We start from the raw sequence: 23,416 nt of genomic DNA on the forward strand, positions 1-23,416 counted from the left end.
TTGAAACCCATTACCACTGTCCATAGCTGAGTGTCAAAAGAAATATTCAAGCCCAAGAGAACAGCACTCACAAAAGCCCAATCATGTAATCATTGATGCCAACATCATGCTCCTTCCTTACCGCATCAGTCGAAACTTTCCTTTTCTATAGGTAGATATTAGAATAGGACCAGCATGAGTCCTTCATGAGAAGGGAACATTGCCCTGCTCAGTTGAAACCCTATATTTCAAGCTAAAGCAACCCAACAATCTCATGCTATTTACATTCTACAACAGCACATAATAGCATTAAAGTATTTCCAGAGAAAATTTTTAAACAAAACAAGGGAATAACCATTGAATTAATAATAAACCTATGAGGAAGAGCCTTCCATAATTTTTTTGTCAATCGAGGCGGAGTATAGATCACAACTTCCACAAGCATACCACTTTTCCTCTCACACTCACACTCTCTTTGCAGACAGCAATTAATAGTTCACAAGGCTAAGACAAATCCTTCACCTTTAGAGAGGAAAGCGTCTGCAAGCCAAGACACATCCAACTTCTCAAGCAAATCAGCCAAGCATTGAAAGAAATTCCTTCCAATCAATTAGGTACCTGCAAGGACAAGGAGTTCCCCTTGATAGGAAAAGACGAAGGTGGATAGCTGTAATACACATAATTCCACAGCAGCCAGTAGATGGAAGGCAAAAAAATCATGCATAATCATCTTCAACTTGATCAAGGTGATATAGAAAAGGTAAGAATACCTTCTACTCTCTTGGGCAGAGGGAAGGAGAGATGATTCTCAAAGAAAGTTAAGCCATTAAAGTCATGGCAATACGAGCCTATCGGCAAGTCACAAGGAGAGAGTAAAGCCGCAGACAGGGGAATATTTCAAGAAGACAAGCAAGTGTCCATTGAATTCAGCTACAACGTCAAAGTTAGTAGAGCCAACAACGTAAAGGCAATCCGTGCAATAGGTATCAAACAATTAGGATAAAGTTTATGAGCACATGTAGGTGCAAAGGTGAGCCTTTAGCAAATAATAAAGAATCCATTCGTAGAGTGGTTAATCAAATTACTAGAGATTAAATAGCACCAAGGCCCCTCTTTTAGTAAACACACCAACAGATAGGTCGGAGTAGGGCAAAGCATCCAACTGAGAGACATCAACATTTTAGGTTGTGAGCATTGGTGAGCATCTACCAAGCGAAGGTTAATCAGTACAAATCCAAGCATGGGCTCCTCCATATCAAGAGGAAATGCCACTCAAAAGAAATATAAAGATTTCCCAAGGAGAAAATCCTACATAAGAAGTAATCACTAGTAGAGTGACCATGTGTGTGTGTGTGCGCGCGCGCGCATTTGCAACCCCAAAACATACAGTACATGCATCGATCTTGCTCTAAACATTCTATCAAAAACCTTTGTGGAAATAAACAATCCCATAAAGTGTCAAATGCCCTCGATAATCTCATTTGTAACACCCAAAACATATAATACAGGCATCAATCTTGCTCTAAACATTGTATCACAACCTTTGTGGAAATCCACATGATAGCAATGAATTCAAAGTCCATCTTTGTCAATGATAGTTCCGAGTGTAAATATATGATCAAACGGAAGTGGTTTTGGCGTGCCGCGCAAGGAGGGGAGGAAGGGGTGGGGGGGGGGGGGGAATTCATTTAGACAAAGAGGGCTTGTGGAGAATCAAAACATCACACTCTTGGAACAACGTTCAAAATCTTCATGAGATGACCACCAAAATTTGGCGTGCGTCATGTCGTTCCCACTTCTGATCAAGTCCGCCAAAAGCTAGACTTGTTCAAACACAATTACCTCCATCCGCATGCACAACCGGGGGGTTTGTTTTTATTTACAGGTCTTGAAATGTAAGAGTACGCCATATGTGAACTTGTAGCAGAACTTGGTTCTTTGATGCTTGCAAAAGCAGTCCATGTAGCATAACTCCATTGACAATAAACAATAAGTACAAACACACTGGGTTGCCAAAGTGGCAATTTTCTCCTCTGAAGAATAGACAAGACTCTGCAACACCTGATATTTGGCCTCTGAATTTTGCGGTGATTGCATTGTCAAGCTAGCACATGACAATAAGGTAGCTACATCTGGTCTCTCTTCAAGATGTCGACGTTTCAAGAAAAAGCAAAGTTTTCTATCGACAAACTCTTGTAGAAGCACTTGTAGCAACAAACTTTACTCTGAGATTGCTAAGAAAGCCCCTAATTGAAATCGAACTCGGAAAAAGAAAAGCCCTTTCTTGTGTCTCTAATACCAAGGTTTGAGATGGCTATCCTCTCCCAACGCGCAGATTTCCACATTTGCGAATGGCCCTGCTCAAGATATGTGTGCTGTGGCGATGCAGACAAGTTGTGAAGAGAGGCATGTCGAAGGGTTTCCTTGAGCTTCTGAAGCTCAAAATAGGTGTAGACAATGTGCCCAGAAGCCCCGTCATTGCATATGCTCTCCCCTGTTTCGAACAACTGCAACAAGGACATCGAGTCTTCTGACAACCTCTCACAAACATCCAGCAATGCCAGAGCCTCCGGTCGCACCAGCGTTGAAATCCTTTCAGTGACTTCTTCAAACTGTGACTTTAACTCCCTATAAGCCTTCCCGGTGGTCTTAGTGATGAGGCCAATAGCCTTTTTCACTAAAACATGTTCCATAACAAAATCCTCTGCTTCCCACCCTGCTCCTTCATGTAGAAGCTCTTCAAGGTTGATCATCTCTTTCACCAGCTGTGAGCTTGCTAACGACATGAGCCTCTCTCTATGCAAGGATTTGTCCTCTTTTTTTAAGTCAAGGAACGTCCCCATGCTCCTTGAAGTTTGAATCCACTGCTCTATAAATCTAGCATACCACCGAACCCAAGCTGAGGTTGCCCACGTGAAAGCCGAGCTTGTGTCTCTAAACTTTGACAGATTCAAATAGTTGTGACCACCAGTAGAAGGATGGATGCTGAGCTGATCCTGGAACATGAAGCCGCCTTCATGTAAGCATTTGTGAATTAAAAGCAAGCACTTTAGTGCAACAATCCAGCTATGTGTTTTGTTGAGTCTGTCCATTATGAAGCGAATGCAATGAGAGACACGCATCCTTGAACCACCCCCCACCTCTAGAACAGCTTTAACCGTTTCTTCTTCCACAATGTGCTCTTCATGCCCTGTTGCACGCAACACTGCGAGGTCTATTTGAGAGAACTGGCCTGCTTTTGCCATTGCCCTCCCTAGAGATACTTGATCTTTCATGAGGCCCATGAATTCCTGCAGCTTTATACGCTTCTTAATCCATCCTGCCATTTACGAATAGAACAGGACCAGAAAAACCACTGCTGCACTATTTTGCTGCATCAAGTACTTGCAAAACTTCCCTGGAATGTGTCACAGCATGAAACAACTTGTCAACAGAGACATACCTCACACTCAAAGATATTTTCTTAGTGTTCGGAAAAATCCACCAAACGAATACTACCCGAGCCTCAAAACAAGAATAAGAAGCATGAATGGATACTAAAGTAAAAGCTATATTGCTTTTAACAAACAGCATACACATGCAGCCAACTGTAGGGGTTTACATTAAATGTAAACCCTCAATATCACATGCATTTCTGAAACGAACTTTTCATGGATCAAATGTTTCTTTTTCCTGATCCATTTTCAGAGCTCTTTACTCCATTCTGTATATGGCATCCTATTGATGTCATGTGAACCATAAAATGTCCTCATGTTGAACACGTGCAGAGACATATGGACCCCCTAGATAGCCCTCACACTACAGCCATTACCATGCCTGCACAGAATGATCATTGTATTGGATAAAGCATCAGCACATACTCACTAACCAGCACCTCAAGCAGACCTAAGGAGTCTGAAACCAGAAATTTGGCACGCAGAGAACGTTGAGAAATGCGCATCACCAAAATTACAACTCAAAATTTAGCAATAATTGGAACGATTGAAATAGTACTACAGAGTTCTAGGTGATAGAAATCACTTTGAAGGCACCCCTTCCCCTCTCGCTTTCACACATTGTCAAGGGACGCCCCAGTAAGAGAGCTCTCCCAGCATTTTTGCTACCAGTAGCCCCCATTCATCCCTAACGTTTTTCAATTGCAGGTCGCCCTCCCTCTGCAGCCCTCTACGGCCCTAAACCTGGCGTTTTTTGGCGGTCATTGTCCTCTTCCATCTGGCGCCTCATCCTTTGCCAAGGAGTCAAGCTCCTGCTGCCCATCATCTGCCTAATCTATCTCTCTATCATGGGTTTGGACCTCTCTCTCTCTCTGTTCTTAGGGTTTCGTCATTGTTTTTTGCTGTTATTAAAGGTTTCAGAACTGTTTTTTGCTGTTTTTTAGGGTTTCGCCATTGTTTTTTGCTGGTTTTTTTTAAGGTTTCAAATTTGTTTTTTGTTGTTGTTTAAGGTTTCGTCGCTGATTTTTTCTGTTTTTTAGGGTTTCACAAGCATTTCTTGCTGGGTTTTAGGGTTTCTTGTGTTTTGTTGTTGTTTTAGTCTCTCTCTCTCTCTCTCTCTCTCTCTCTCTCTCTCTCTCTCTCTCTCTCTCTCTCACCCACACAGTTGTTTTGAGGATTTGAAGTTATTCTCTCTCTCTAGAGTGGCCTCTGTAGATGAAGAGGTGAGGGAACTCCTACAAAGCATGGGCATCACAAAGCCTACTCACACAAGTGCATGGAGAGTGGGCAAGAAAGGAGTCGATGAGAAGGGAAACGTAAAGGATAGGGCACTTATTCTCCGCTTCCCGAATATAGAAATAAGGAAAGAATTTCTAAAGAAGAGGCCAACTCTTAAGAAAACCGGTATTTTCCTGGGAGATGACCTTACATTGGCACAAGTGGCACACATGCAAGAGTTGATGCCAGAGATCAGGGCAGCAAGAGAAAAAGGGAAAATCGCCTTTTATAGAGGAGGGAAAGTAGTGGTTCTGGAAAAGCGCTCATCATGACGGTGCGAGACCTATGGGGCGACGCTCCGGATAGCGACGTGGAATTGTAATGGATCATATAGGCTAGATGTAGGTGCTTTTGAAGACAGCTTCAGGGACAGAGGCATAGTTTTCTACTCAGAGACACACCAGATACCGGGACAGCTTATGCCACATGTGAAGGGGTATTTATGGGAAACAGCTGGTCGACCAGACAAGAGATCTCTACGAGGTAGCCGGGGTTCAGGAGGAGCAGCAGTCTTATTTAAAGAGGAGCTGAAACCACTACTACAGATTATCAGGAAAGATGAACAAGCAAGGTATATGTGGGTGAGAATGAAAGCCGAGACAGGTAGATTTCTATATATCGCTATATGCTACTTCCCTCCAAGTACATCAGTCTGCTCCTCACCTAAAGGACAGTCCCCTTTCTCCATATTGAATGATGACATATGGGAGTTCTCTAGAGAAGGAGACATCGTCCTCTTAGGAGACTTTAATGCCAGAACGGCCAACTCTCAAGCAGTATTCTATGATACTTCTAAGGAAATGCTCAGAGAAGTGGATTTATCACAAGAGGGGCTTACTAGAAACTCACAGGATAAAGAACACACTGAATACGGGAGACATCTCATGGAGATGGCAACTACACATGGTTTGGCCATACTTAATGGTCTAGAGAATTTCCCTTTATCTGGGGGATTCACATGCTTCCCGCACAGGCATGGGGCCAGCACAGTGGATTATGTCATGACTTCACCAAGCTTTATTTCTAGTATCGAGGACTTTAAGGTGGGACCCAGACCGGTTGGGATGGCAGTGGATCATGCTCTCTTGACCTTATCAATCTCCTTCCAATACAATGCCTCTCAAGTACCAAGGAAGAAGACGCACACAAGATATACTTTCACACCAGAGACTGATTCAGTCTATGTGGAACAGATCTATAATAGGATGTGGGCAGCCGAGCCAGTATATATTGTAGAGGAGATCACTTCTCAGCTAACAGAGATACTACATGGAGCAGCACAAGAGGCATACCCACATACTCAGCCTGATCAAAAGAGAGGATCTGGGAACATGCCTCAGAACAGTTGGTACGATGAGGAATGCAGAGAGACGAGAACCCAGGTCCAGAAAGAGCTTAAACTTGGGATCATCACATATAAGCAGTCTCGGATTGCTCTTCGGCGTATAGTACGTCGCAAGAAAAGGGCATTTTTAGCCAAACTGGAGAAGGATTTATATCAGCTCTTCTTGAGTCAGGACTCACATGAGGCCTGGCGTTTATTTCACGAGCACTCATCGCCTCCGACAATTACTTCTCCTGAGATTTGGGGTCAATATGTAACATCATTATATATGGTATCTGGACAGCCTCCACTACCAGATCCGCTAGAGCCATGCCCTGCTACTAGTACTTTCTTTACTACGGAAATGGTGGAAAAAGCCATTGATAAGATGAAGACAAGAAGAGCATATGATCATGAGGGTCTAGTAGCAGAACATTTGATCCATGCAAGGGATCTACTTTCAGAAGTCCTTGCTCGTCTGTTTAATCGGGTCATGTGTGAAGGATTACCTGAATCTTGGAAATTATCTACTATCGTACCTATTTTCAAGTCAGGGGATCCTATGATACCCGGGAACTACCGTACCATTATGGTGGGTCACACATTGACCCGACTGCACGCATCCATTCTGAAACAAAAACTGAGTAGATGGGCAGAGTATGAGGGCATAAGGGCAACAGGACAAGTTGGATTCAGGAGGGGTTATTCCACTCTAGATCATATTCTTACGCTCAGAGCCATTATTGAACAAGGAAGAGCAAACGGGAGAAGAATGTATTGTTGCTTTGTGGATTTTCGGAAAGCTTTTGATACAGTACCAAGGGCCAGATTGATGCGCAGAATGCAAGAGTTAGGGGTCCCCAAAGAGATTATCTGGGGGATCATGGCCTTATATGGGTCAGTAACTGGTTATGTACGTACTCCAGAAGGGGATTCCGATGTTCATTCCACCATTGGAGTAAAGCAGGGATGCCCACTGTCCCCTACTTTATTTGGTATGTATATAGATGAGGTATCAGATTACATTGATAGAGAGGGTGACAGAGGTGCTCAACTTGCAGGGTCATGGATCTCTTTGTTGTTGTATGCAGATGATATTGTATTGATAGCAGAATCACCAGAGGGAATGCAGAGGCAGTTAGATGCATTACATAAATTCGCGGAGGACAACGGACTGTCGGTGAATTTGGGTAAAACCAAAGTTATGGTGTTTAACACCACACAGCAGTGGGTTAGGAGATCGGCACATACATTTGCATATGGCCAGGATACAATAGAGTACACAGATGCATACACATACCTTGGTGTGGTATTTGCAGGACCAAAGTTTACTCTTAAGAAAGCAGCGGAGGCTAGATTGTCCAGAGCCTCTGCGACCTTGGGAGGGTTGGAGAGGATGTGTTCACAAGTGCAATTTCAGGAACCACGAACAAAACTTTGGCTCTTTGATACTGTGGTGGCTTCGGCTATGCTTTATGGGGTCCAGATTTGGGGACCATCTGTGGATCAAGATAATTGGAAGCCAATGGAGAGACCTTTGGTATCTATGATTTCCCGAATGATTAGAGCCAAGGCCTCCGTACCACAAGCGATTATCCGAGCGGAACTAGCTGCCCCTCCGATAGAAATTGAAGCTCTTACCAGATCAGTGTCCTTTATACATGGTTTGTGGGATACAAATAATTGCCGCTATACTAGATTGGCCCTCGAATCCTCTCGACAGTTAGCAATGAAAGGGGATACATCATGCTGGTATGCGCAACTATCTTCGTGGTTTCAGAGACACGGGTTCAGTATGGAAGGATTACCCCCCTACCAATACTCTCTTGAGGCTCCATCACTGGCAATTACACGAACGGAGATTAATAAAATCATCCGTCAGGATCTTATACAGTTGGATACTAAGAGGACATGGGTAGACCCTACACAAGAATTGGGCACGAAGATGGCCGACTACAAAGAAAACTTCCTACAGCTATCTGAAGATGGATTTATGATTCGCCCGAGCTACATGGATACCCACCTGTCTCATGGTTTGAGATGTGCTATTGGTCAGATTCGTACATCCTCACACCAGCTGGAAATTGAATTTGGCAGATTTAGGGGAATCCCACCTGAGAGCAGAATTTGCAAGCTATGCGGAATGGAGCTGGAGACAGAATTACACTACATATGCCATTGCACCGTATACTATGAGATACGTGGGCGTTTCCATTGCCTATATAAAGAAGGCTTTGGACCTCTAGATAGAGTCATGCAATACCAAGATCAAAGATGCTTAGGCTTGTACCTAGTGGAAATACATCGGCACAGGGATAATCTAATGAGAAGACAAAGAGCACTACAGCCTCAGAGGCAGATCACAGATTTCTTCGGATCGAGAGAAGCAGGAGGGGAAGGAGAAGCAAGAGACCAGCAGCCAGTACAAAGGACTACCCACATCCATACCAAAGGCACCCTCATTGACAGGGCAATTGAGCTTAGGAAATCGAGACGACCACGACCGAGATGCAGAAGCACACTTCACCGGAGGAGACTACAACAAAGGATTAGAAGCATTCTAGCCAGACACCTAGAATGCTCCTAAGAAGTTTATTTAATACTTTGTATTTAGTTTTTCACATTTATTTTCACACTTTCACACTTAGTACTTTAGTACTAAGGTACCCAGACTTTGTAACAGATTCACCACTTTTGTATCAGTTTGGTCTCATAGGTCATTCTGGCCTTTTTGAAGACGTTAATATAACATTGCATCTCTCTCTCTCTCTCTCTCTCTCTCTCTCTCTCTCTCTCTCTCTCTCTCTCTCTCTCTCTCTCTCTCTCTCTCTCTCTCTCTCTCTCTCTCTCTCTCTCTCTCAGTAGATAGCGCGCATGCACACAGTACCTTAGGTCGCGTGCAAACAGTCTACTGCACGCAAAGCGTGTGCAAGCTTTGAGGTTCAGCAGGCCGCATGCTGGATTGAGTAGTGTCGACTGTGTGTTGGCCTGAGTAACACGCACAAGGAGCAGAGAGCAAGTGACGACCACGTGCTGAGCAGCAGATACGTAGCAAGGGAGTTTTCTCTCTGAGGATGGACCAACCAGATGAGTTGGATGATACAAGTAGCTTCGTCACCCCACAAAAAATGCAAGTGACTTTCAAGCGGAGGAACAGAGAAAGTATACTCTCGCCAGGTTCTTTACGGGCAGGGAAAACCATCAGAGTCAAGGATGATGTATTAATGGAAAGAATTCAAGTAATGATTAAATCAGAGCTCAGCTTTATGAGAGATGATATTAGAGAGATGTATGCAAATGCGGATAACTATAAGAATTCTATGTATGCAGATATGAGGAAAGAATTGGATGAAGCGATGCTTGGTAAACATGATGAGATGTACGCATCCTTGAAAGGGGAGATGCAGAATTTAGTGCGGGCAGAAGTGAATGTTATGGAATGTATTATGCAGAAAAAATTAGATGAGGCAATTGCAAGCTTTGATGCCTGGAAAACAAATGTGGAAAAGTGCATAAAGGAAAAGGATGCAGTGATTGAAGAGCTTAAAGGGGAGCTTGCAGCTTGCAAGATTATGCCCAAAATGGAGAGGGAAAATCAGCCTTCGATGTTGAAGGAGCTTGAGGAAATTAAGGAGCAAGTGAAAACTTTGCGCAAAGGGGAAGAGCAAAATTCGAAAGCAGCCTCTTCATGGGCGGAGCGCCTTTTTAAAACACAAGAGAAGGTTGACGAAGCAGAAAAATGGATTGCGGGTGCAAAGAAAGGGAAGGCCCAGATGACAGAAGCCGTACAGACTTCTACCATCATCAATATGACCATTGAAGAGGAACAGAAGAGGAAGAATAGAGCCCTGCATGTGCGTATTACAGGTATCAAAGACACTGGAAATGTAGAGGATGAAGTGAAGGAACTCTTGCAACGCATGGGCATCCCGGAACCTACGCATACAGGTGCTTGGAGAGTAGGAAAGAAGGGAATTGATGGAAAGGGAAATGTCAAAGAGAAAGCACTTATTTTGCGCTTCCCAACTATGGAATCAAGGAAGGAATTCCTAAAGAAGAGACCAGCACTTAAGAACACAGGGATATTTATGGGGGATGACCTTACTTTGGCGCAAATAACACATATGCAAGAGTTGATGCTAGAGATTAAGGAAGCCAGGGAGAAAGGAAAAATTGCATTTTATATAGGAGGGAAAGTAGTGGTTTTGGAAAAGCGCACAGCATGACGGTGCGAGACCTATGGGACCACACTCCGGATGGCGGCATGGAATTGTAATGGATCTTATAGGTTGGATGTGAGTGCTTTTGAGGATAGCTTCAGAGATAGAGACATTGTTTTTTACTCAGAAACGCATTTGATGTCTGGACAGTTGATGCCACGTGTGACTCGTTATTTATGGGAAACAGCTTGTAGACCAGATGCTAGATCCCAGCACGGGAGCCGGGGTTGGAGCCAGGGTTCAGGAGGTGTAGCTGTCTTATTCAAGGAGGAATTGCAGCCGCTATTACAGATAGTTCGGAGAGATGACCAGGCGAGATACATGTGGGTGAGACTAAGAGCTGAGACGGGCAGATTCTTATATATTGCTATATGTTACTTTCCCCCTAGTACTTCAGTCTATGCCTCACCCAGAGGACAATCTCCTTTCTCTGTACTTGATGATGACATATGGGAGTTTTCTAGAGATGGAGATATCATTCTCCTAGGAGACTTTAATGCCAGGACGGCCAACTCCCAAACGGTATTCTATGATACCTCAGAGGAGATACTCAGAGAAGTGGATATTTCGGAGATGGGGCTTGACAGACACTCAACAGATAGGGAGCATACAGAGTATGGGAGATATCTCGTGGAGATGACGACTATGCATGGTTTGGCCATACTTAATGGAATAGAGATTTTTCCTTCTTCTGGGGGATTTACATGCTTTCCGCACAGACATGGGGCTAGTACAATGGATTATGTCATGACTTCACCGAGCTTCATTTCTAGTATTCAGGATTTTAGTGTGGAATCTAGACCTGTTGGAATAGCAGTAGACCATGCTCTTTTGACTTTTTCAGTCTCCTTCCAGTTCAGTGCTTCTCTCACACCACAAAGGATTGCACACACACGATATGCTTTTACACCAAAGACCGACTCGGTGTATGTAGAGGAGATTTACAGACGGATTTGGGCAGCCGAGCCAGTTTATACTGTGGAGGAGATTACTACTCTATTGACTGAGATCTTGCATGGGGCAGCAACAGAGGCATACCCACATACTCGACCAGATCAGAGAAGACGTTCTAGGAGCATACCTCAAAATAGTTGGTATGATGATGAGTGCAGAGAGATGAGAGCTCAGATTCAGCATGAGCTTGTACTTGGGGTGATCACATATAAACAGTCTCGGATTGCTCTTCGGCGTCTAGTACGACGGAAGAAGCGGGCCTTTTTAGCCCAGTTGGAACGTGATTTGTATCAGCTCTTTTTGAGTCGAGATTCAGGGGAGGCCTGGCGTTTCTTCCATGAGCACTCCCCCCCTCCAATGATTACTTCTCCCGAAATTTGGGGTCAGTATGCAGCATCATTATATACAATACCGGGGCAACCGCCTCTACCAGACCCCCAGAGCCATGCCCAGACACCAGTACCTTCTTTACCACTGAGATGGTGAAGAAGGCCATTGACAGGATGAAGACTAGGAGAGCATATGATCATGATGGTTTGGTGGCAGAGCACTTGATACATGCTAGAGATTTATTGTCAGAGGTTCTTGCGCGGTTGTTTAACCGGGTCATGTGTGAGGGACTGCCCAGGTCTTGGAGTTTATCTACTATTGTACCTCTCTTTAAAGCAGGGGATCCCAAGGTACCAGGGAATTACCGTACTATTATGGTAGGGCACACATTAGCACGGTTGTATGCGTCCATCCTGGAGCAGCAGCTGAGTAAATGGGCAGAAAATGAGGGCATACGAGCCTCACTCACGGGAGGTACCAACATCAGCAAGAGAAGACTCTGTCCCAAGAGATCGCGAGACTACGAAGCACGGAAGTCGCTTTTCCCGCGCAAGAGCGACAGGTATCTATTGTGGATTCGCCATACGAATTGTTGTCGCGTGTTTGTGTGGTTTGTTTTGCAGGAATCTCCCGTCTTGCGGGAAGGCCCTTCACGGGAAGTACGGCTTCACGCCTAAGTCTCTTACGGGAAAGTACGGCTTCACGTCTAAGTCCCTTACGGGAAGGACGGCCTTGTGCCCAAGCCCTTTCCGGGAAAGCACGACCTTCGGGTCTAAGATTACAGAACGGAGGGGTTTCCTCGGGTTCTCGTGCTTGTATAAGAATTCTCCCTGAATAAAAGAATACTCTTAACGGGGGGGGGACCAGCCCATCTTCTGGTCCCCAATACTGTGTCGATCTTCTCCCTTCTCTCATGTTTTCAAAGAATTATAATTTTCAGATTTTCTAAGTGCTCGTGTACGCTCCCGTTTTGTGACAGTGGTATCAGAGCTCGGACTCCTCTCTTTCTCTGCAAAGAAGGACGATTCCGGGAAGAACCATGTCGAGCCAAGGGAGAAGCGTTGAAGAGGAGCTTCAACAAGTGCAAGCTCAGCTTGCGGAGTTGCAACAAATTCTAATGTTGCCAGACGTCCAAAAGCTTTTGGGCGGAATGAAGAAAACGAATGGAACTGATGCAGCCAAGCATCCAGACAACACTGTTGGCGTGAGACCACAGGAGGCAAGAGAAGAAGAACGTGTCGAGGTGCACAAAGGATCTACGGATCAGAATGAACGGCCTACTTCAAGGAAAGGCCAGGAAAAAGCGCTCTCTTTGCTAGACGAGAGCAAGGACATCTCTATCTCATCTCCATCTTACTCTCCTGATTATACTTCTACTTCTCGATCATCTCGTCAGAAGAAGGAAGCCGCTACTACTGCCACTACCCTACATCAACCTAAAGATAAACCTCGATTCAAGAAGCATGGTCGCAAGTCTCAACATCACATGAGAGTCTTCAAATCGGGCGACAAGGACATCAAGTTCGAAACCTACAACGGACAGAGAGACATCTCCAAAGCACTGTCCTTCATCAGACAGTTTGAAGTCGCCTTTACCAATGGGCACTTCACATAAAAATCCAAATTACGCCATGTGGGGATGCACCTCAAGGAAACGGCAAGTAATTGGTGGTTAGCCAAGATTCTGGAAGGTTCTCAGGCCAGAACTTGGGAGAGCTTCAAATCTGAATTTTATGAACAATTTCTTCCGCCTGACTTCGAGCACGACATACGGAAGGAATGGGACTAGCTTGCCCAGAAGGAACATGAAAAAGTAACGACCTATGTGGACAAGTATTGGTTGGTTCTTCTGAAGGTCACTCCCTTCATGAAGATTGCCGACGAGGAAAAGAAATGAAAGTTCGAAGCGGGTCTCCAACCGCAGCTTCGAAAGAGTATGAAGGTGTATCCGCATGATACTCTTCAGAGGATGATGGAATCAGCAATCATTGCTGAGGATTTGCACTCAACTGGGACGCCCAGAAAGATGGAGCATAGCACTTACCGTGCCAGACAAAGAGGGGTCTACGATGACCAAGGGGGCCAAGGAAGAAAACGTCCTCCATCTAGAGACGATGATCATTCTAAGAAGCCAGAGGGCACTGGCAAGCGAACTAAGTACCTTTCTCCTACTCAACTTCAAACTTTCAGAGAGGAAGGAAGATGCTTCTACTGTGGCGAGAAAGGACATATGAAACCAGACTGCCCGCTAAAGCAGCAACGGCAAGAGCAAGCCTCTACGAGGCAAGAGAAAGCAAGGAAGAAACCCGCACCACCAAGCTCGAACTCCATTCCAGATGTTCAAGGAAACACAGAAATGGAGAAGGAAAGCGTCAACTTCTGAAGGGTTGGGGGTCTTTGAACAACCAACGAGTACTGATTCTTTATGATCTAGGGTCCACGCATAACTTCATCTCCTTGGATACTGCGGAACGTTTGTGCCTCACACCGGCTCAGCTTGGCACACCGGTTACATCCGGATCGGCATTCGAGGGGTTGACAACCAATGCAACTCCCGTGCAAGGACAGCTCAATCTTCGGATTGGCGAGTACGAGGACCGCGAATCATTTTTGATGGCACCCATCGAGGGATGTGATATCATCTTGGGTATGCCATGGCACTTCCACACGACACCTATTCCCAATTATGTGGAAAAGACCCACACTTTTGATCATGGGGGTAAGAAGATAAAGATTCATGCTGATGCAGGAGATTGGCAGTTCCCAATTGTAAGCCATATCTCCGTTAAGAAAGAAATGAAGAAGTGTGTTTCTGCTTACTTGATTTTTGCACGTGAGAAGGATAAAACTAGTAGGGACTCTCCCTCTAGTCTGGAAATTAAGCGTCTTCAATTTATTGAAAAGTACAAGGATTGTTTCACGGAAACACTTCCTGATGAACTCCCTCCGGTACACCCGGAAGATCACCGCATAGATCTCATACCGGGTAGCTCGCCTCCCAATCAACCCCCTTATCGGGTAAGTCTTGTTCAGCAAGAGGAAATTTTGAAGCAAGTCAACGAGCTTCTAGAGAAAGGGTTAGTACAGCCAAGTGCTTCACCCTACTGCTCTCCAGTTCTACTGGTGCAGAAGAAAGATGGCACGTTTCGAATGTGCATAGACTATCGGTCTTTAAACAAGATCACAATCAAGAATCGCTTTCCGATCCCTCGGATTGATGATATACTTGATAAGTTGCAGGGTGCAAGTGTCTTTAGTCGCATAAAGAGTGGGTATCATCAGATACGGATCGCCCCTGAGGATGTCCATAAGACTGCTTTCCGCACAACCTTTGGACTATATGAATTCTTGGTAATGCCTTTCGGCTTGAGCAATGCTCCTGCGACGTTCAATCGCATGATGGACCGCATTTTCAGCCCGTATCGAGCTTTTACGGGAGTATTCTTTGACAACATACTCATCTTCTCTAAATCAGAAGAGGAACATCGGAAGCAATTGGACTTAGTGTTTCAAGAATTGCGAAAGCATGAGTTGCATGTGAATGCAAAGAAGAGCGAGTTCTTTCTCTCAGAGATACACTATCTCGGCCATATAGTCTCTCACAATCAAGTGAGTATGGATCCTGCCAAGATCCGAGTGGTAGAAGATTGGCCTATTCCCACTACGGTACATGATGTACGTGGTTTCCTGGGATTATGTTCGTATTATCGAAGGTTTGTCCGAGGATTTGCCCATGTAGCAGGACCACTTCATGATTTGACAAAGAAAAAGATTCCTTTCAGATGGGGATCGAGACAACAAGGAGCTTTTGATCGGCTCAAGTACTTGCTAAGCCATGGACCTATTTTGATAGTGCCTGACTTAAGGAAACCATTTGAGGTTCACTGCGATGCTTCAGGCGATTGCATCGGAGCAGTGTTAAACCAAGAAGGCCATGCAGTGGCTTATGAAAGCAGACGGCTTAAGGATGCAGAGTTGCATGCATCAATCTACGAAAAGGAACTCTCGGCTGTGATTCACGCCTTATCCAACTGGAAGCACTATCTTCTAGGAGCGGATTTTGTGATCAAGACTGATCACCAGAGTTTGCCGTATTTTCTTACGCAACGGAAACTATCTGAGAAGCAGATGAGGTGGGCAAACTTGTTGTCTATGTTTCACTTCCAGATCCTTCACACGGCTGGGAGTAAGAATGTGGTCGCAGACGCATTGTCTAGGCGGCCAAGGGTGAACGCTATCACTTCGGTGTATCACCAAGAATTAGAAGCACTACCGGATTTGTATCCGAATGATCCAGACTTCTCCACCATTTGGGAAAAGCTACATCGTGGAGAGAATGAGTTTCCCTATTCCATTCGGGACGGTTATCTCTACCACCATCAGGCCATATGTGTGGCGGAACCATTAAGAAAGAAGATCATGGATGAAGCACACGCTTCGCCTTATGCGGGTCATCGGGGTATTCTCCCTACGACCTTAGCAATGGAAAGATATTTCTTTTGGCCTAGCCTTAAAGCAGACATTGATAAGTATGTCAGGGAATGCTTAGTTTGCCAAAAAGTGAAGTATGATCGGCATAAGACGCCTGGGTTGCTACGACCATTGCCTGTGCCTAATGAACCTTGGGAAAGTATTGCCATGGACTTCCTCATGGACCTCCCTAGAACTCAGACTGGAAATGACGCGATCTGGACCATTGTGGACCGGTTTAGCAAGCAAGCACACTTTATACCAGTCAAGAAAACGATCAAAGCAGATCATATGGCTAGGGTCTTTCTAGCACAGATCTTTAAGCATCATAGAATGCCTAAGTCTATTGTGAGCGATCGAGATCCTCGCATGACAGGAATTTTTTGGCGTGCCTTGATGGATAATCTTGGTACAAAGCTGAATTTTTCATCTGCCTACCATCCTCAAACGGACGGGCAAAGTGAGATAGTCAATTCCACAGTATTGGACATGTTAAAAGCTTATGTGTCAGACCGGCAATCTGACTGGGAGAAATATTTGCCTCTTGTCGAGTATGTGTATAACAATACCATACACTCATCGACGGGGAAAGCACCTTTTGAGATTCTCTATGGTAAGCCTTTGCTTCCACCCATCCTTTTAACTAAGGATAAGATCTTTGCAGCAGATGAGTTTGTCCGGGATTTGGACACCGCCTACGGGCAAGTTAGGAGAGCTATTCTACGCTCTCAGGAAAAGCATAAGAAAGCTACAGACAAGCACAGAAGGAATCTAGACTTAACAGTCGGACAGTTAGTCTTACTCAAGTTTGAGAAGGCAAGACTTAAGAAACAAGCGTCTCATAAGGGGAAGGTGGTAAAACTTTCTACCCGTTACTATGGGCCGTTTAAGATCACTGAGCGAGTGAATGATGTCACCTTCCGATTAGAGCTACCGCTTAATTGGAAGATCCATAATGCTTTCCATGTCAGTTTACTCCGGCCGTATGTGGGACCGCCTCCAAGCCAGCCTAGTGCTGAGGAACCTCCTGAGGTTGAGGAAACAGAAGAAATACTCCAACCGGAGCAGATAGTAAGTCATCAGGAGCGGCCTCTCAAATCCGGAAAGATAACACGGAAGTATTTGGTTAAGTTTAAGAACTAGTCGAATCTAGATGCTCAGTGGATGACGCAGGAGGAATTAGCAGCTTATCCCCAGATACTGGGGGTATATGTCCAAGCACTACAGTTGAGGTCAACTGTTTAGAAGCCAGAGGGATGTTGCTAATTGGACTATTTTCTTATTTTTAATGATTAATTTTTTTTAGGATATTTTATTATGTGCACTAAGAACTGTTAAAAGATTGTAGCTACAGGAACTGCCATCACGAACGGACAACTCTGATGTGTCATTTGATGGGTGACTGTAAACATCGCGAAGGAGTTTCCGTAAGTTCGGTGGAAAGGGCCGGGTTACGAGTGCCCCTGATGCGTCACATGATGGGTGACGGGTGCATCAGTAAGGGGGTATCCCGTAGGCTAAGGAGGAAATCCGAACTGAGTAAGAAAATACGCGTAAGAACGCAAGCACAAGAATAAAGATGGGTTCAATGAAGCTTTTTACGAAAAGCAAGAACAATCATGGGAAGGCAGACGCTTTCCCGCGAGGAATCTATGTTTGCATTGCATTCGTGCATGTGGTTGCATCCAAGGACGCCTGGGAAGTGTTGTTAAATGCATTGGTTTTAACTTATAAGGTTTTATTGAGTTTTTGGGCAGGTTCAGACCAATTTTAAAATATACCGGCCGCCCACTTAATAAGTGGGCAGCCCCTTAGAAGATAAAGCAACAAAACCAGCCAACGAATTCTCTCTCCCTATTTCAAGTAGAACAGCGCCAAAAAAAAAAAAAAAAAAAACGGCCGCAATCTCTACGCGAGCAGTTATTCGTTCCGTGGCCAGGGAGCTATAAAAGCACCACATGCCCTCACTCACGGGAGGTACCAACATCAACAAGAGAAGACTCTGCCGCAAGAGATCACGAGACTACGAAGCACGGAAGTCGCTTTTCCTGCACAAGAGCGACAGGTATCTATTGTGGATTCGCCATACGAATTGTTGTCGCGTGTTTGTGCGGTTTGTTTTGCAGGAATTTCCCGTCTTACGGGAAGGCCCTTCACGGGAAGTACGGCTTCACGCCTAAGTCCCTTACGGGAAGGACGGCCTTGTGCCCAAGCCCTTTCCGGGAAAGCACGACCTTCGGGTCTAAGATTACAGAACGGAGGGGTTTCCTCGGGTTCTCGTGCTTGTATAAGAATTCTCCCTAAATAAAAGAATACTCTTAACGGGGGGGGGGACCAGCCCATCTTCTGGTCCCCAATACTGTGTCGATCTTCTCCCTTCTCTCATGTTTTCAAAGAATTATAATTTTCAGATTTTCTAAGTGCTCGTGTACGCTCCCGTTTTGTGACAAGCAACAGGACAGGCTGGATTCAGGAGGGGTTTCTCCACCTTGGACCATATTCTTACACTCAGAGCCATTATTGAGGAGGGTAGGGCACATGGGAGACGGATGTATTGTTGCTTTGTGGATTTCCGCAAAGCATTCAACACAGTACCGAGAGCCAGATTGATGCGCAGGTTATAGGAGTTGAGAGTGCCCACATAGATCATTTGGGGGATCATGGCTTTATACGGCTCAGTGATTGGCCACGTACGCACTCATGAGGGGATTTCTGACATTGTGCATTCCACTATTGGTGTGAAGCAGGGGTGTCCTCTGTCCCCTACACTATTTGGTATGTATGTAGATGAGGTTTCTGACTACATTGACAGAGAAGGCGACAGAGGTGCTCAGCTAGCAGGGACATGGATCCCTTTGTTACTATATGCTGATGATATTGTGTTGATATCAGAGTCACCAGAGGACATGCAGAGACAGTTGGATGCATTACACAGCTTTGCGGAGGATAGTAGATTGTCTGTGAACCTTGGTAAAACCAAGGTTATGGTGTTTAACACTACTCCGCAGTGGGTCAGGAGATCGGCACCTACACTCGTATATGGTCAGGACACTGTGGAATACACAGATGCATATACATATCTTGGGGTGGTATTCTCGGGACCGAGGTTTGCTCTAAGGAGAGCAGCAGAGACTAGACTGTCTAGAGCATATGCAGCACTGGGAGGGCTAGAGAGAATGTGTTCGCAAGTTCAGTTTCAGGAACCACGAACAAAGCTATGGCTTTTTGATACTTTGGTTACTTCAGCTATGCTTTATGGGGTACAGGTGTGGGGACCATCTGTGGATCATGACAGGTGGAGGAACATGGAGAGGCCCTTGGTATCTATGATCTCTCGGATGATTAGAACCAAGTCCTCCGTACCACTTGCGATTATTCGAGCGGAGCTAGCAGCCCCTCCTATAGAGATTGAGGCTATTACCAAATCAGTGTCCTTTTTGCACAGCCTATGGGGTACACGTGGAGGCAGATACGCTAGATTGGCTCTGGAGTCTTCTAGACAGTTAGCGACGCAGGGAGTCACATCATGTTGGTATGCACAGATGACCTCTTGGTTTCAAAGGCATGGTTTCAGCCTAGATAGACTGCCTCCTTTTCAGTATTCCCTGGATGCACCTTCACTACCAGTCACACAGACGGAGATCACTAGACTTATTCGTCAGGATCTTATACACTTGGACACCAGGAGGACATGGGTAGAGCCAGTGCAGGAGTTGGGCACGAAGATGGCTTTCTACAAGGAGCATCTTCTCCAACTCTCGGGAGATGGGTTTGTGATTCGTCCGAGCTACATGGACACTCATCTGTCTCATAGTTTGCGATGCGCTATAGGTCAGATCCACACATCCTCGCACCATTTGGAGATTGAGATGGGCAGATTCAGAGGGATACCACCGGAGAGCAGGATATGTAAATTATGCGGTACGGAGATGAGACAGAGTTACATTACATATGCCACTGCACTGTGTATTATGAGATACGAGGGCGCTTCCATTGCTTATTCAGGGAGGGCTTTGGACCCCTAGATAGAGTCATGAAGTATGAGGATCAGAGATGCCTTGGCTTATATCTACTTGAGCTACAGCGGCATAGGGATACTCTGTTGAGGAAACATGGGACACGACAGTCACAGAGACCGATCACAGATTTCTTTGGATCGGGAAAGCCAGGAGAGCAGCCACCAGCGCAGAGTTGTGCCCGCGTGCATACCAGAGGCACCTTCATTGACATGGCGATTGAGCTTGGGAGATCGAGGCGACCACGACCGAGACACAGGAGCACACTCCATCGACGGAGACTTCAGCAGAGGATCAAGGACATCCTAGCACGACATCCGGAGTGTCATTGAGAACTTACTCTACACTTCATTTTCACTGTCACTACTCACTTCTCATTTTTAATTTTTGCATTCAGTACATTTGTACTTTTGTATTCAGACATTGTACTAGTTTCACCACTTTGTATCAGCTGGTCTCATAGGTCATTTTGGCCTTTTGAAGACGTTAATACATCATATCATATCATCTCTCTCTCTCTCTCTCTCTCTCTCTCTCTCTCTCTCTCTCTCTCTCTCTCTCTCTCTCTCTCTCTCTCTCTCTCTCTCTCTCATGGTGGGAAGCATCGAAAAAGTGCCAATGGCTTCCTCCATGTGTAAGAAGACCTATCCCTCGCCGGCCGCCCCCATGCGGACAGGGAAGAGGATGTCAGCGATAAAGAAGGAAATGAGACAATGGAGAAATGAAGTGGAAAAGAGGACGAAGGTGAAGAGCATTATTCTTTAAAGTTGGACCAAAGAAAGTGATGGCATGCGTAAGAGGATCACTTCGCTCGAAGAGAAAGTGGTCATCCAAGATTCCATCATCCAAAATCTACAAGGTGAGCTTCTTGAAGCCAAAAGTGGGCAACTTGAAGAAGGGAAATTTCAGCCTTCCATGATGGAGGAGCTGAACACAATCAAAGAACAAGTGCAGGCCATCAAGGAGGAGGAAAAGAAGTCAGTTTGGGTCGAGGTCATCACAAAGACACAAAAGAAAGTGGAGGCAGCCGAGATGTAGATCGAGGTCGCCAAGAAAGAGAAAGGTAAAGAGGCTTCTTCTACACCTACCATCATTAACATGACCCTCGAAGAAGAGCAAAGAAGGTGGCTACGTGCCTTACATGTGAGGGTCACCGGCCTCAAGGATGTCAACAATGTTGAAAAAGAGGTCACAAGCCTCATGTCCATGATGGGGATGGAGAAGCCTTTACACACAAAGGCATGGATGGTGGGCAAGAGGAGTGAAAACCCAGGCGAGTCCTCAAAGCACAGAGCACTCATACTATGTTTCCCCTACTTAGAGGAGAAAAAGGAGTTCTTGAAGAAGAGGCCAACCCTCAAGAAGACAGGTATTTTTCTCGGTGATGATCTCACCCTCTCGCAGCTGGCTCACATGAGAGAGGTGATGCCACCGATTACAACAGCAAGGGAGAAGGGAAAGATTGCCTTCTACAGAGATGGTCGCGTGATGATTGTAGAGCGACACTCTACATGACAGTGTGAGATGTCACAAGACGGGCACCACGTGCCAATAGAAAAGAACAGACTGAACAGACTTTTAGCACTTCAATAACAACTGAATTGAAAGAGAGAGACGACACGGAAAGTGGCAAAGTTCCACCCCACAGAGTATTAGCCCCAAACCTTGGTGTCCCTTTCAGTATTTCTTTATATTACTTGAACTCAATACAATGCCGGTACTCCACCCTCTGCGCCTTCCTACTAAAGTGTGCCAAAGAATGAGCCCTCTGCACATATTTAAAGGCCCTTGGTCTCCAAAGCAGTTACATGAAAAGTAGTAAACTCAAAAGCATCTAGTCCAAAAGCAGGTGCTCAAAAGTTGCCAGCGTAAATCACGGAAATCTGTACAGGCGGCCACATCAACAAGCCAGTGCAAAAAGCGGAAACCCGTACAGGTTGCCACGTCATCAGTCAGCGTGAAATCCGGAGTTCCATACGACTGCCACATCATCATCTTTTACGCATCTCCGTGTGTGTGTAAGTTGGATCTTGCTTTATTTTAATCTCTTTAGGTTCCTTGGGCCCCATCGAACGGGGTCCCATAAGTTGGTAAGACTTCTTTTTTAAGATAGGCCACTCGACAAGACTTTGCAAGCTAGTAAAACTTCTTCTGCTTCTTCACTCAGGGTTTACGCCCCGAGGCCGGAATCTGTAAGTCAGCTCCGTTCTGAAGTGGCTTGACACGTCAGCAATTTGTGATACCCCTCCTTGAAAGAAAGTAATCGTCCGCGATTACAGCATATCTGCAAAACACCTCAAGTTAGCTCAAAAAATTCTGAGGGTCATTCCGAGGAGGGACAATCAGTTTTCTCATTCCAAATCGGAACTCTTGATTTCTTGGGTCGTTGGCTTTCCAAAAGAATCTCATCCAATAAGGAGTCTCATTCCATATCAGAATTCTTGATAACCTGTTGACTTCCCAGAAGTATCTCATCCAATAAGGAATATTCAATGGTTGGCACATCACAATGCAACACAAATGCTTACATATGCATGTTACAAGACATAGAAACATAAAGTCGCCGATGAACACTCCCCCCGCAAATAGCATCCAGGTCCGAGCCATGAGCTATTCGACGACTCCTTCATCACTCCTCCCGCAAATAACCTAAAAAGGTCCATGCCATGAGATATAGAGGCCTTTTACAACCAAACACCCCCCAGACCGCACGCAACCTGCGTCCTTTGGAGGTGCCGAGAGTAACCACTACTCAAACTTCTTTATACTCCCCCCGTAAATAACCATCCAGGTCTGGGCCATGAGTAAAAACAACACTTTTCAAACATTCAATACTCCTCCCGCAAATAACCACAAGGGTCCGAGCCATGAGTATGAACGAGCATTCTCAAACCGAAGTCAAGTGGTAAGTGTCTGTCCACCCAAGATGGTGGTGTCTTCTTTGGGAATGTAGGAATCCCATATGCCATGAGCATGGCCATATCTCGTGTGAACTCCTTTGATGAGTGCATAGATGAGTCCATAGCAAACTACAAGTCACCACCCCCTCTGGAGTGCGCAACCGCTGAATGATGGCTGGAATGAATGTATCTCCCAAGGATCGTACACACGTAGATGATCAAGCCGACGTCGCAGATACCGTGTACTGCAACAATCATTGAGAGACCGCACGGACCACCATCGGATGGTGTCCTGGCAAGAGGTAACTTCATCCTCTGTAAAAAACACAAGCCATGTTGTCACGTGACACATCCAACCCTATGTGTCCGTGGACAAGCACAGCATGACAAGGGTTCAGTCAGTCCAGTCAGTCTAGATTAGAAGTGATCTGGCACTTTTTGTGAGTCTATTCGTAGACGTGCATGTCTAGTCACTTAGTGTAGATGCATATCCTCTGGTTGCACACAGCAT

The 23,416-nt window shown here is 45.4% G+C and overlaps 1 protein-coding gene across 2 annotated transcripts in view; it reads right to left on the minus strand.

The window, feature by feature from the left end:
• Window positions 1-1,435: 1,435 nt before the first annotated feature.
• The window catches only part of LOC147435666 (putative clathrin assembly protein At4g40080), a 53,490-nt gene continuing 31,509 nt past the window's right edge, over window positions 1,436-23,416 (minus strand). For both annotated transcript variants that reach the window (XM_086488661.1, XM_086488660.1), the window contains exon 2: window positions 1,436-3,376. In XM_086488661.1, coding sequence (XP_086344787.1) covers window positions 2,226-3,305 — 1,080 coding nt within the window. In that variant the 5' untranslated portion in view covers window positions 3,306-3,376 and the 3' untranslated portion in view covers window positions 1,436-2,225. The remainder of the gene's footprint in view (window positions 3,377-23,416) is intronic.

The sequence above is a fragment of the Adiantum capillus-veneris genome, chromosome 18 (assembly GCF_014529385.1).
Source record: "Adiantum capillus-veneris isolate H3 chromosome 18, ASM1452938v2, whole genome shotgun sequence".
NCBI classification, from domain to species: Eukaryota; Viridiplantae; Streptophyta; class Polypodiopsida; order Polypodiales; family Pteridaceae; genus Adiantum; species Adiantum capillus-veneris.